Genomic DNA, 15,605 nt, shown 5'->3' with positions numbered 1-15,605 from the left:
GCACGTGACGAAAAAGTTGGGATAGGTGGCAATTAATACTGATAAAGTTGAGGAATGCTCATCAAACACTTATGTGGAACATCCCATAGGTGTGCAGGCTAATTGGGAACAGGTGGGTGTCATGATTGGGTATAAAAACAGCTTCCGTGAAATGCTCAGTCATTCACAAACAAGGACTGGGCAAAGGTCCCCACTTTGTGAACAAATGTGTGAGCAAATTGTCAAACAGTTTAAGAACAACATTTTTGATTGATTGATTGATTGATTGATTGATTGATACTTGTATTAGTAGATTGCACAGTACAGTACATATTCCGTACAATTGACCGCTAAATGGTAACACCCCAATAAGTTTTTCAACTTGTTTAAGTCGGGGTCCACGTTAATCAATTCATGGTAAACAATTACAATTTCTCAACGTTTTTACGTTCCACGTAGTGGTGGTTTGTTGTTTGTGTTTCTTCTTCTTTCGTTGGAACAGGTCACACTCAACCACGACCTCTGCTGCCAATCAACCGGTTTCTGTTCCCAGCTGTTCCTCATTTCACCTGTTGATCAACCAGCCAATCATCCTTCTGTGCTGCTTTAAATCACCTGCTCACCACTGGAAAGGGGAATTATTTTTCTGACATACTGTCTGGAGTTCTGAGAGACCCTACTTTGTCTTTGGCGACACTTTTTTTTTTTCTCTTCAGTTTTTTGGACCTTTTAACCTTTGTGAGTATCTGCAGCCTAGTCTTGGGAAAGGTTAGACAGAGGCCTCTAGACACTACACACGTAGGATTTTTGTTTGTGTATAGAGACACCAGGCTTAGTGGTTGCTGTCACCTTTGTATGTTTTGGACCCCCTCTTTGGTTAGAGTAGTTAGGTAGGTTTTTGGTTCATGCTAATTAAATAGCTTTAGTTAGTCAGCTTACCTTTCTTTTCTAGAGGTGTATTTTGGTATGTTTAGTTCATTTTTTTGACAGCACCAGTAGTCCCAAGCTAGGCTAGCGTTGCGTCCTTGTTGTACCCGCACCACCACCTGGTCACTTTCCAATACACTACTTTTTGTTTTCAATTCTTGGCTTCAGTGTCTTTAATTTACAACTCATTTGATTTATAGACTTTTATGTTGCGTTCCCCTATGATCGCTAGACTTCGAGCCATGTGGAACGTGACATAAATTGGGGGCTTGTCCGGGAAATGAACCCGGGACCTCTCGCACCCGAAGCGAGAATCATACGACTAGACCAAACGTTGTTGGAACGTAACAAACGTAACAAGAAATTTAGGAATTTTACCATCTACGGTCCGTAATACCATCAAAAGGTTCAGAGAACCTGGAGAGATCACTGAACATAAGCTATGATATAACAGACTTTCGTTCCCTCAGGCGGTAGTGCATCAAAAAGCGACATCAATGTGTAAAGGATATCACCACGTGGGCTCAGGAACACTTCAGAAAAACCACTGTCAGTAACTACAGTTTGTCGCTACATCTGTAAGTGCAAGTTAAATCTACTATGCAAAGCCAAAGCCATTTATCAACGACACCCAGAAACACTGCCGGCTTCTCTGGGCCCGATCTCAGCTAAGATGGACTGATGCAAAGTGGAAAAGTGTTCCGTGGTCTGACGAGTCCACATTTGAAATTGTTTTTTGGAAACGATGAACGTCGTGTCATCCGGACAAAAGAGGAAAAGAACCTTTAGGACTGTTCTAGGTGCAAAGTTGAAAAGCCAGCATCTGTGATGGTATGGGGGTGTATTAGTACCCAGGGCATGGGTAACTTACACATCTGTGAAGGCACCATTAATACTGAAAGGTACATACAGGTTTTGAAGCAACATATGTTGCCATCCAAGCAACGTTATCATGAACGCCCCTGCTTATTTCAGCAAGACAATAGCAAGTCACTTGTTAACAAAGCGTGGCTTCGTAGTAAAAGAGTGTGGGTACTAGACGGGCCTGCCTGTAGTCCAGACCTGTCTCCCATTGAAAATGTGTGGCGCATTATGAAGCCTAAAATACCACAACGGAGACCCCGGACTGTTGAACAACTTAAGCTGTACGTAAAACAAGAATGGGAAAGAATTCCACCTGAAAAGCTTCAAAAATGTGTCTCCTCAGTTTCCAAAGGTTTATTGAGTGTTGTTAAAAGAAAAGGTGATGTAACACAGTGGTGAACATGCCCTTTCCCAGCTACTTTGGCATGTGTTGCAGCCATAAAATTCTAAGATAATTATTATTTGCAAAAACAAAACAAAGTCTATGAGTTTGAACATCAAATATCTTGTCTTTGTAGTGCATTCGATTGAATATGGCTTGAAAAGAATGTGCAAATCATTGTATTCCATTTATATTTACATCTAACGCAATTTCCCAACTCATATGGAAACGTGGTTCGTACACATACCTGGTCGGCGTCCACAAAGATGATCTTGTCCACAGCCAAGGGGAAGAGAACATCCAAGAAGAGGATCTTGTAGCCCCAAATGATCCGCTGCTTCTCGGTCTGCTGGTGGAGCCAACGTGGCCACTTGTACTGCACAAGTTCGTATTTAAAACCGTACGACTGCGCCATGTGGGAGATGGTTTCCTTTGTGTAAGAAAATGAAATATATACATTCAGTAGGTGCAACTGTCAGGGGAATATATTTTCTAACTCGGGACAGAGTGAACTGCACAGGAAGTCTCCCTTCATGTGCGATACATTATGTTCAAGGACATATTGCAACAATGCCTGCACCCTGAGTGTTCTCTATTTTTACAAATACACACGCATTGTGTCTCATTCAGGTTCCTGAAGAAGAGGTACCAGGAATGAGGTGAAGGGAGAACGGACAGATACAATATATTGCCAAAAGTATTTGGCCACCCATCCAGATGATCAAAATCAGGTGTATAGAATTAAGCACTTTGGCATGGAGACTGTTTCTACAAACATTTGTGAAAGAATGGGCCGCTCTTAGTGATTTCCAGCATGGGACTGTCATAGGATGGCACCTGTGCAACAAAAACAGTCGTGAAAGTTCCTCCTTCCTAAATATTCCGAAGTCAACTGTCGGCTTTATTATAAGAAAATTGAAAAGTTTGGTAAGGTTTATTCAGGTGTACTGGAGAGGAGGCTACGCCTGATAGTCGAACTTCGGATTCAGGAGGAACAATGTGGTTTTCGTCCTGGTCGTGGAACTGTGGACCAGCTCTATACTCTCGGCAGGGTTCTTGAGGGTGCATGGGAGTTTGCCCAACCAGTCTACATGTGCTTCGTGGACTTGGAGAAGGCATTCGACCGTGTCCCTCGGGAAGTCCTGTGGGGAGTGCTCACACTTTACAAAAAAAACATTGGCGGCAAATTCCGTAGCTTGCTTGATTGACATTCACGGCACCCGAGGGTCTTGTGAGATGACGCTGGCTGCTGCCAGTTCATTATTATGAAAAAATGACAGAGAGGAAGGCGAGAAACACTTTTTATTTCCACAGACTTTCGCGCCATCCCTTCCGTCAAAACTCTAAAGGCCGACTGCACATTTTCTATCTTCACAATAAAAGCTCTGCTTCATGCTGCCTGCGCTAACAAAATAAGAGTCTCGGAAAGCTGGCGTGCACAAGTGATGTGCACGCCAGCTTTCTGAGGGATCGCTTGTGCACGCCAGTTTTCCGAGACTCTGTATTTAGTTAGCGCAGGCAGCATGAAGCAGGGCTTTTATTGTGAAGATAAGAAATGTGCAGTCGGCCTTTAGAGTTTTGACGGAAGGGACGGCGCGAGAGTCTGTTGAAATAAAAAGTGTTTCTCGCCTTCCTCTCGGTCATATTTTCATAATAATGATCTTGCAGCAGCCAGCGTCATCTCACAAGACCCTCCGGTACCGTGAATGTCATTTAAGTGACGTCTTGGTGAAGATTGATGATCACTAATTTTTAGGTCTATTTTTTTTAAAAGCCTGGCTGGAGATCGACTGACACACCCCCCGCGGTCGACTGGTAGCTCGCGATCGACGTAATGGGCACCCCTGATCCAGGACACTTTGGTCCTCTCTGCAGCGCTGGTATTGTTACTGTTTGTACTTATTCCTTTTTTGTAGAATAAATTGCTAATCATCAATTCTAGTCACCTCACTTCATACATTAATTGTCGGGCGCATTTGCATCCTTTTTTCTAATAGAAAAAGTCAGCACACATAAAATTTAAATATCAAGTAGGAATTATAATGCATTGTATTATTTTCTAATCTTATCTAACCATGTGAACAAGACACATCCTATGCACGTCTCTCACTACAACATACTTGCCAACCCTCCCGGAATTTTCCGGGAGACTCCCGAAATTCAACACCTCTCCCGAAAACCTCCCGGAAGAAATTTTCTCCCGAAATTCATCGGAGCTGGAGGCCTCCTCCAGCTCCATGCGGACCTGAGTGGGGACAGACTGTTTTCACGTCTGCTTTCCCACTTTATAAACAGCTTGCCTGCCCAATCACGTTACAACGTCTACGGATTTCAATAAAAAACTGCACACACAAGGAGACGAAGCAGACGAACGAGGAAGTTACAGCCTTGGCGACGCCGTCTGTAATAGAGTGATTCTATGTTGTCTGTCGCCATCTCCTGGTGAATGCTGGCTATAGCGTTATGGGGTTGCTTTTTGATTGGCCAACGATTTATGTGGTGTTGCGCACCTGACGGCAAGTGACTCTCACCAGTACGCAAATGGCAGAAGAAAGGTTACTTAAATACTGAAAGGTAAGTGTTTTTGTTTTTTTTAGTAACCAGCAAGCACAGTTAATAGAACAACTGTGTTTTTATTACTGTGTATTTGATAGGTGCCGTCTGAAATTCAACTATTTATTTTATTTATATATGTAATAACATAAATATATATAGCTAGAATTCACTGAAAGTCAAGTATTTCATACATATATATATTTGTATGTATATAAATAAAAAAAAAATAAAAAAATATATATATATATGAAATACTCGAGTTGGTGAATTTTAGATGTAAATATACTCCTCCCCTCTTAACCACGGCCCGCCCCCGACCACGCCTCCGCACCACCCCCGACCACGCCCCCCCACCTCCCAAAATCGGAGGTCTCAAGGTTGGCAAGTATGCACTACAAGTTCCAGCATGCATTGCGAGAGCTGAGTGTTGTCACGTGTACTACACTTCCCCTTTCAGACAGGTATGGACTGCAGGTCACACAAGACGCATAATAATCACGTAGTAAAAAAAAAGTTAAAATAAACTTTCGTTGACAGATCTAATTTTGACTTATCAGTTGTTGTTTTTGTTAAAGTAAAGTTAAAGTCCCAACGATAGTCTCACACACACACACACTACATGTGGTGATATTATCCTCTGCATTTGATCCATCCCCATGTTCACCCCCTGGGATGTGAGGGGAGCAGTGAGCAGCAGTGGTGGCCGTGCTCGGGAATCATTTTGGTAATTCAAACCTCAATTCCAACCCTTGATATTGAGTGCCAAGCAGGGAGGCAATGGGTCCCATTTTATTAGTCTCTGGTATGACTCGGCCAGGGTTTGAACTCACGACCTTCCAGTCTCAGGGCGGACACCCTAACCCAGGGGTCACCAACGCGGTGCCCGCGGGCACCAGGTAGCCCGTAAGAACCGGATGAGTAGCCCGCTGGCCTGTTCTAAAAATAGCTCAAATAGCAGCACTTACCAGTGAGCTGCCTCTATTTTTTAAATTGTATTTATTTACTAGCAAGCTGGTCTCGCTTCGCTAGACATTTTTAATTCTAAGAGAGACAAAACTCAAATAGAATTTGAAAATCCAAGAAAATATTTTAAAGACTTGGTCTTCACTTGTTTCAATAAATTCATTTATTTTTTTACTTTGCTTCTTATAACTTTCAGAAAGACAATTTTAGAGAACAAATACAACCTTAAAAATGATTTTAGGATTTTTAAACACATATACCTTTTTACCTTTTAAATTCCTTCCTCTTCTTACCTGACAATTTAAATCAATGTTCAAGTATTTTTATTTTTTATTTTAAAGAATAATAAATAAATTTTAATTTAATTCTTCATTTTGGCTTCTGTTTTTTCAACGAGGAATATTTGTGAAATAGTTATTCAAGCTTATTATGATTAAAATTCCCAAAAATTATTCTGGCATACCTAAAAAATCTGTAAAATCAAATTTAAATCGTATTTCAAAGTCTTTAAAATTTATTTTGAAATGTTTGTTCTGGAAATTCTAGAAGAAATAATGATTTGACCATGTTAGAAATGTAGCTTGGTCCAATTTGTTATATATTCTAACAAAATGCAGATTGGATTTGAACTTATTTAAAACATGTCATCAAAATTCTAAAATTAATCTTAATCAGGAAAAATTACTAATGATGTTCCATAAATTCTTTTCAAAAAGATTTAAATTAGCTAATTTTTCCCTTCTTTTTTCGGTTTGATTTTTGAATTTTAAAGAGTCGAAATTGAAGATAAACTATGTTTCAGAATTTAATTTTCATTTTTTTTCCTGTTTTCTCCTCTTTTAAACCATTCAATTAAGTGTTTTGTTTCATCATTTATTCTCTGCAAAAAAACTTCCGTAAAGGGGAAAAAAATGTACGACGGAATGACAGACAGAAATACCCATTTTTTAAATATTTATTTATTTATTTATTAATGGTAAATTGAGCAAATTGGCTATTTCTGGCAATTTATTTAAGTGTGTATCAAACTGGTAACCCTTCGCATTAATCAGTACCCAAGAAGTAGCTCAAAAAGGTTGGTGACCCCTGGCGTAATATTAGACAACATTTCAAAACTTCTGACAAATGCATGGTAAAAATGAATTCCATAAATACAGTACCTTGAATGAGGGTGAGAGGTAATTCTTCAGAAACCAGAACTTGACAGGCGTTTTGGTATGGCGAAGGACGGACAGCATCATGATCCTGAAATAGAGACAATAAAAAAGGGGAAAAAAAACAAACCTCACAGTATCTAGGCTAAAAAAAAAAAAAACATCACTTTTAGGAGCCTTGAGCGTAACTGATGAGAGGCTGCGAGAAATGAGTGAGTGCGTCTTATACCTCAGAAAGCGCTCGTACAGATGACCAGAGGCGACTGAAAATATGTTTAGAACGTTGTCTTTCTCCTTTTCTTCATCGTTCTTCTTGGAGCCTCCTCCTGCGATGCTGTAAACCAGACAATCATTTGTCTTAGTTCCAGCGTGATGGATGTCTTTCATACAGGAGCACAGAATCAACTAAGTTGCTCAGTGCTTTCATGAAGCCAGGAATAAATGATAAATGATAAATGGGTTGTACTTGTATAGCGCTTTTCTACCTTCAAGGTACTCAAAGCGCTTTGACAATACTTCCACATTTACCCATTCACACACACATTCACACACTGATGGAGGGAGCTGCCATGCAAGGCGCCAACCAGCACCCATCAGGAGCAAGGGTGAAGTGTCTTGCTCAGGACACAACGGACGTGACGAGGTTGGTTCTGGGTGGGATTTGAACCAGTGACCCTCGGGTTGCGCACGGCCACTCTCCCACTGCGCCACGCCGTCCCTGTGGAATAACAGTGGAACTACATTTCCCATCAGTGTGTTTTCAAACCAACCGAGGTTTCATATTCCATGTTGGCATTTCTTTGCACTGGAATACAATACTATTTGGATGATTGTGTTTTGTATATATATCACTTCTTGGTCTGGTTCCCCCTAATATTCTCTTTTATGTGTAGAGAATCCAGTCGCTACAGCTTAAGGCTGCAGGACATACTTAGCATGTTTGTTCCCCACAAATCTTGGGGAAAAAGCTTTCAGATATGCGGCTCCATGGTCATGGAATAATTTACCAAAGGACCTGAGGTTACCTGTGATCCGTGTGGAGGAATAAAAATAAATAAATAAATAAATAAATAAATACAAATTAAGAGATCACCTATACTGTATTTTTGCAAATGTACTGTTCAATTTTCTTTAGCCAAAATTCTGAAAAGCGGCCACAATATTGTGTCAATATTACACTGTGTATCTTAAAATGTTCCACAAACGTGTTCACATAGATGCACTCAAAATTTAATCTGAAACAACACCAAAAATCAAGCACCACAGCAACAAATTAAGTCTCATGCACTCATGCTTTGATGCACACGGGTTTATATATTATTTCTGGCTTATCCATTCACTTTCTTTCGCTTAGGAATCTATTATTAGGGCTGCAGTTATTGATTTTAGTGATCTGATAAAACACACTTTATAGCATTAAATCATATTTCAGGTAAAATAGTTTAAATTAATAAATGTTCTAATGGATGCACATAGAAATTGTACCTTTTACTTATATATATATAATTATATATATATATATATGTATATATATATATATATAGTCAGAAGTTTACATACACTTATGAAGGACATAATATCATGGCTGTCCTGATTTTCCAATCATTTTTACAACTCTTCTTTTTTTTGTGATAGATTGATTGATTTGACATAACATGGACAAAAATAAGGCCTTCAGCAGAAAAGTTATGTTGTCAGATGAAACAAAAATGGAGCTGTTTGGCCACAATAACAAGCAATATGTTTGAAGGAGAAAAGGTGAGGACTTTAATCCCAGGAACACCATTCCTGCTGTCAAGCATGGTGGTGGTAGTATTATGCTCTGGGCCTGTTTTGCTGCCAATGGAACTGGTGCTTTACAGAGAGTAAATGGGACAATGAAAAAGGAGGATTACCTCCTAATTATTCAGGACAACCGAAAGGTTGGGTCTTGGGCGCAGTTGGGTGTTCCAACAGGACAATGGCCCCAAACACACGTCAAAAGTGGTAAAAGAATGGCTTAATCAGGCTAGAATTGAGGTTTTAGAATGGCTTTCCCAAAGTCTTGACTTAAACGTGTGGACAATGCCGAAGAAACAGATCCAAGTCAGAAAACCAACACATTTAGTTGAACTGCACTGATCTTGTCAAGAGGAGTGGTCAAAAAATCAACCAGAAGCTTGTGGATGGCTACCAAAAGCGTCTTATTGCAGTGAAACTTGCCAAAGGACGTGTAAGCAAATATTAACATTGCTGTATGTATACTTTTGACCCAGCAGATTGGTCACATTTTCTGAAACACCCATAATACATTCATAAAAGAACCAAACTTCATGAATGTTTTTTGTGACAAACAAGTATGTGTGCCAATCACTATCACAAAAAAATAAAGCGTTGTAGAAATTATTGGAAACTCAAGACAGTCATGACATTATGTTCTTTATCTCCACTGTTAGCCGCTGCACAGATCATGGCACACACACACACACACACACACACACACACACACACACACACACACACACACACACACACACACACACTACCGCTCTCATGTGCATATATATTTTAAAGATCCGGGCACTCAATGCTGTCTGAGTTTTATGACTTATTATTAGTTAAATTCATTAAACAATTCATCACAGTATCAAAATATAAATCAAAGTCTTTATCTAATTAAATTAATCGAATCATCTTTGTAGCCCTAGAATTTAGATAGCAATTCCAAGACTTTCTTATCTCTCAACACCTCAGCCACGGCGTTCACAGGCCGGCTGTTAGATACCCAAATCACAGCAATAGCATTTATTCCGCTGCATTTTTATTCTTGCCATATCTCTCTTCTGTAACGGACGAAAGGACTTTGAGAAAGTCGACCAAACAATTTGCTGTCCTTGAAAATACAATTGCAAATAAGGGACAACGCATGTGTATGTGATCCATCCATCCATTTTCTACCGCTTATTCCCTTTCGGGGTCGCGGGGGGCGCTGGTGCCTATCTCAACTACAATCGGGCGGAAGGCAGGGTACACCCTGGACAAGTCGCCACCTCATCGCAGGGCCAACACAGATAGACAGACAACATTCACACTCACATTCACACACTAGGGCCAATTTAGTGTTGCCAATCAACCTATCCCCAGGTGCATGTCTTTGGAAGTGGGAGGAAGCCGGAGTACCCGGAGGGAGCCCACGCAGTCACGGGGAGAACATGCAAACTCCACACGGAAAGATCCCGAGCCTGGATTTGAACCCTTCGTATTGTGAGGCAGACGCACTAACCCCTCTGCCACCGTGAAGCCTGTGTATGTGATATTTACTTTAAAACCTGAAGCTCAATTCTAGTAGTTGTTACTGTTTGAAAAGTGTTTTATCAGGCAAGAAAATGACATATTAAATTATCTGATTACAAGACGCCACACATCACACAGCTGTGGCAGTATCCCACTTTTGACAAGAACAAGAAAGTTTGATCACATTACGCCTGTACTGGCTCACCTGCACTGGCTTCCTGTGCACTTAAGATGTGACTTTAAGGTTTTACTACTTACGTATAAAATACTACACGGTCTAGCTCCATCCTATCTTGCTTATTGTATTGTACCATATGTCCCGGCAAGAAATCTGCATTCAAAAGACTCCGACTTATTAGTGATTCCCAGAGCCCCAAAAAAAAGTCTGCGGGCTATAAAGCGTTTTCCATTCGGGCTCCAGTACTCTGGAATGCCCTCCCGGTAACAGTTCGAGATGCTACCTCAGTAGAAGCATTTAAGTCCCATCTTAAAACTAATTTGTATACTCTCGCCATTAAATAGACCCCCCTTTTAGACCAATTGATCTGCTGTTTCTTTTCTGCTCTGCCCCCCTCTCCTTCGTGGAAGGAGGCTCTGGCTATCCAAAGTCAGAACCCAGGGTGGACCGCCTGCCTGTGCATCTGCGCTGCTGACCTGTCTCCGCTCGGGATAGTCTCCTACTGACCCCACTATGGACTGGACTCTCTGTCGCGTTGGAAACGCATTTTGGATGCGTGTTGAGTCACCCCAAGATGCACAAGGACCAAACCGGCAGGAATAGCAGGTAAGAGCGTGGTTTAATATAAAAATGATAAAATAACACTGGTACAAAAGGAATAATAAAGCGCGTGCCTACGCACGGGGAGCTAACGCTAAACTTAGCATGCAGTCCAAAAAGTCCAAGAAGAGCGTGCCGAGCGCTCGGAAGCTAAGGAGCTACTTAGCAAAGGTACAAGGGTTTAGGAAATGCCAACGTGACTGTTGCTTACCGCAAAACAAACAAACCAGACAGAACTGATGTCGAAGGCAGGCTTAAATACTAAAGCAATAATCAAAACACAGGTGCGCGTCAGAAACAAGAGCAGGTGGAACAAATCAGAAACCATGGAGACAAGATAAATAAGGAAGTGCAAAAACTAAGAACAGGCAGAGTCCAAAACGATCGAACAAACACAAAAGGACTCAAAAAAACAAAACCATGTATGATCCGGGCGGCGGATCATAACACTCTCACTATTATGTTTGATTCAATATGGACTGTACTCTCACAATATTATGCTAGATCCAATCGACGTCCATTGCACCGGTTGCCTTAAGGGGGGGGGGGGGTCCCTACTAGAGATGCGCGGTTTGCGGTCTCATCCGCGGAGCCCGCGGATAAACCGCGGGTCGGGCGGGTGACATGACGAAAAAATAGATTTGAATTAGATTCGGGCGGGTGGCGGTTGAACCATCCGGAAATATTTGATATAGATGGTTCTGGGATCGGTATCCTTTGCCATTCAAACAGCCATATAAGATCCGTGTCACAAAGCGAAGAAGACAATAGGAGACGATTATTATTCTCTAGAATGACTGCCGGCAGTCACCCAGATAACAAGTAATGGGCGTGCTATGAAGCCATTGACTTTGTCGCCTTCTACAACATGTTGTCAGTCCAGCATCATGTTGTGTGTGGCTTCCGCAGCAACACGCACACGACTGCAAGGCATACTGCGTGACACAGAGTACACTAATGGTTGTGATATAAACAATTTTAACACTCTTAGTAATATGCGCCACGCTGTGAAGCCACACCAAACAAGATTGACAAACACATTTCGGGAGAACATCCTGCCAGTAACACAACAAATACCCAGAATCCTTTGTATCCATGAGACTTCCTGACTATTTCATACACCCCGCTAGCAGCAACCCCCACCCCCCGCACGTCAGTAAGGTGGGCGGGGTAGGGGGCGCGTGGGTGTAAAATATATTCAGGAATTGTCACGAATACAAAGGATTCTGGGTATTTGTTGTGTCGCGTTTATGTTGTGTTACTTTTAGGATGTTCTCCCGAAATGTGTTTGTCAATCTTGTTTGGTGTGGCTTCACAGCGTGGCACATATCAGTAAGAGTGTTAAAATTGTTTATACCACAACCATCAGTGTACTCCGTATCACCCAGTATGCCTTTCAATCTTGTACGTGTGATTGCGGAAGCTGCACACAACATGTTGCCGGACAAACAATCGGTTTGTACATGTTGTTGAAGGTGTCAAAGGCGATGGCTTCACAGCACGCCCATATTCTTGTCATCAGGATGAACGCCAGAACGTTAGCGGCTCCAATTGTCTTCATTACTCCGTGAAACGGGTTTGAATAGCTCTGTGAGTGGTAAAAGTGGCCAACCTCTGATGTATTTCAGCGGGCGGGTGGCGGGCGGTTGCGGTTCTGATAAAATGTTGGTTCGGGTGGACGGCGGGTGGATGACGACTTTGGTGATGCGGTTGCAGATGATATAATTGCCTATCCGCGCATCTCTGGTCCCCACATCTTCGGTCCTCTCCAAGGTTTTTTATTGTCCCATTGGGTTGAGTTTTTCCTTGCCCTGATGTGGGGTCTTAACCGGGGATGTCCTTTGAGACACTTGTGATTTAGGTCCATATAAATAAACATTGATTGATTGACTTTCTTGGACACTATACAAAGTAAAAAAGGACAGGTCAACAGTTGCAACCATTTTGTAGGATTTCTGTGTAAAAAGGCCTTATCTCTAAGGTGAAGCCCTGACATCCTGCACAGGAAACTCCGCTTATTGTACCCCTGTCTACGATGTGTCCTTTTGGTCACTATCTTGTGATCTTAGATGAGAATGGGACTTTGATCCATGGTTCTCGCCCGGAAAAGGGTGGAGTGCCATCTCCGGGTTGGGGAGGAGACCCTCCCCCAAGTGGAGGAGTTCAAGTACCTAGGAGTCTTGTTCACGAGTGGGGGAAGAGTGGATCGTGAGATCGACAGGCGGATCGGTGCGGCGTCTTCAGTAATGCGGACGTTGTACCGATCCGTTGTGGTGAAGAGGGAGCTGAGCCGGAAGGCAAAGCTCTCAATTTACCGGTCGATCTACGTTCCCATCCTCACCTATGGTCATGAGCTTTGGGTCATGACAGAAAGGATAAGATCACGGGTACAAGCGGCCCAAATGAGTTTCCTCCGCCGGGTGGCGGGGCTCTCCCTTAGAGATAGGGTGAGAAGCTCTGCCATCCGGGAGGAACTCAAAGTAAAGCCACTGCTCCTCCACATCGAGAGGAGCCAGATGAGGTGGTTCGGGCATCTGGTCAGGATGCCACCCGAACGCCTCCCTAGGGATGTGTTTAGGGCACGTCCAGCTGGTAGGAGGCCACGGGGAAGACCCAGGACACGTTGGGAAGACTATGTCTCCCGGCTGGCCTGGGAACGCCTCGGGATCCCCCGGGAAGAGCTAGACGAAGTGGCTGGAGATAGGGAAGTCTGGGCTTCCCTGCTTAGGCTGCTCCCCCCGCGACCCGACCTCGGATAAGCGGAAGATGATGGATGGATGGATGGATGGTAAATTGAGACTCGAGCCAAAGGGTGAATCTCGAGCTTCACTTTAACATTCCGATGCAGCGACCACAAGACTGTGGGCATCACTTTATACCGTCTGTCGATCTCACTGTTCAACCTGACCTCACTTGTGAACAAGACCCTAATATAGTTGGACTCTCCACCTCAGCCAGAGCCAACCACAGTATTTGAAAATGAAGTTTCGCTTCAGTCTGTCTTGTTGCCTCAAGTCCACAGGCAGTTTCCTGACCCTTTGGTCATAAATAGTGTTTGCTTCTTCTCGTTTTTGTTGCTCTGTGTGTGCATGTTGGATGTTGCACTCTCTCTTTCAAGCACATGAACTTATGTTGTGTGAAAAATGTCTTACAACTTGCCGGTGAGTGGGAAGTGAGGCAGCGTACAGAGTCGTCTCAAAGCAAGTGCCAGGGAGTGATTCAGACAGTTGAATCTATCACTCCAATCCAAGGCAAGACTAACCCATTTGTAGCTATTGCTCTCCATCCTGAAAACCTTCAATTCAATTTACCTTTTGGATCGAATAACCTCAGCTCTAGTTAAAAATCCAGGGAAGTAGAGACGACACTAACGGGCAAAAGTCCTTGGGAGCACAAAGCATTTTCACCCGATAACGATATAAGTGTTTTGCAAACAATTCAAAATGTGTGCTGCTCGATTGCACTAAATGCTGAGATATTTCACATACTAAAGACAAACCTTCCGGCAACATTTCCTTTACAATCCGCATCCTATAACAAGTCTTTGCAACATAAACTCAACAACAACGCAATTCAGTTTGACCACTGAGGCATGTGGCTCCTTTTTAATGAATTTCACTTTTTGCTTATGTCAATACTGAACCACGACAAGAGTGGAAAGATATGGAAAACCACTGAAATTTCTACATTTATCTCAAATAATAAATACGCTGAATGCTTTAATTGTAGTCGGGTTATTTATTCACCCAAACCACATTTGTCAGTCCGTTATTCTGGAGCAGGCACAATTTGAAAACTATATACGAATACATATTTTAGGGCTGTCAACGTTAATGCATTAACGCATGTGATTAAGGAAAAAAAGTATCGCATTATCATAGATTCAGCAAAATTAATCCAACCATTTGTTATGACCGCACGTAAACCCGGAAATCGGTTACAGGGTGCAAAAATGAGTGAGGAGTGATGAGAGGCAAAAAATTTCACTTTAAAACAAACTCAGATTAAACTTTGGATAAAACTGAGGTAATTGGTTGTCATTGCACTGGCAAACTCTCACAACATCAGCGTACAACAAGTTTAAAATAGCATCTTACAGTAAAGCATATACACGTTTTTCGCGGGGAATTAATAAGCAGTAGAAGTCATTAAATACATTTTGCCAAAATTAAGGCCTTAAATGATATTAAAAAGCATTGAATATTTTTTTAAAGAGATGTAAATGTAGATGTAAATGATCCACTGTGTTAAATTGTTTATGAGTGTGTTTACTACTATTCTGTTTGGTATATTATTAAAAATTAAAGATGTCCGACAATATTGGCCTGCCGATATTATCGGTCGATAAAAGCTTTAAAATGTGATACCAGAAATTATCGGTATCGGTTTTAAAAAAAAGCAAAATTTACAACTTATTAAAACGCTGCTGTTTACATGGACGTAGGTAGAGAAACAGAGCGCCGATAAACTTTACAGGCCCTGTCTTTGCGTGCCGGCCCAGCCACGCAATATCTACGGCTTTTCACACACGCAAGTGAATGCAAGTCATACTTGGTCAACAGCCATACAGGTCACACTGAAGGTGGGCGTTTAAACAAATTTAACACTGTTACAAAAATGCGCCACACTGTGAACCCACACCAAACAACAATGACAAAACATTTTGGGAGAACATCCACACCGTAACACAACACAAATACAACAGAACAAATACCCAGAATCCTTGCAG

The 15,605-nt window shown here is 42.0% G+C and overlaps 1 protein-coding gene across 4 annotated transcripts in view; it reads right to left on the bottom strand.

Moving 5' to 3' along the window:
- uggt2 (UDP-glucose glycoprotein glucosyltransferase 2) overlaps positions 1–15,605 on the bottom strand; it is a 192,296-nt gene that overhangs the window by 12,095 nt on the left and 164,596 nt on the right. For all 4 annotated transcript variants that reach the window (XM_061879044.1, XM_061879043.1, XM_061879045.1 and 1 more), the window contains 3 exons: positions 7,055–7,159; positions 6,832–6,916; positions 2,400–2,582 (listed from right to left, as the gene is read on the bottom strand). In XM_061879044.1, the coding sequence (XP_061735028.1) occupies positions 2,400–2,582; positions 6,832–6,916; positions 7,055–7,159 (373 nt within the window). The remainder of the gene's footprint in view (positions 1–2,399; positions 2,583–6,831; positions 6,917–7,054; positions 7,160–15,605) is intronic.

Source organism: Nerophis ophidion, linkage group LG19, assembly GCF_033978795.1.
Source record: "Nerophis ophidion isolate RoL-2023_Sa linkage group LG19, RoL_Noph_v1.0, whole genome shotgun sequence".
In the NCBI taxonomy this organism is placed as follows: domain Eukaryota; kingdom Metazoa; phylum Chordata; class Actinopteri; order Syngnathiformes; family Syngnathidae; genus Nerophis; species Nerophis ophidion.
The sequence above is the reverse complement of the archived record's forward strand: the minus strand, read 5'-3'. Positions and strand labels throughout refer to the sequence as shown.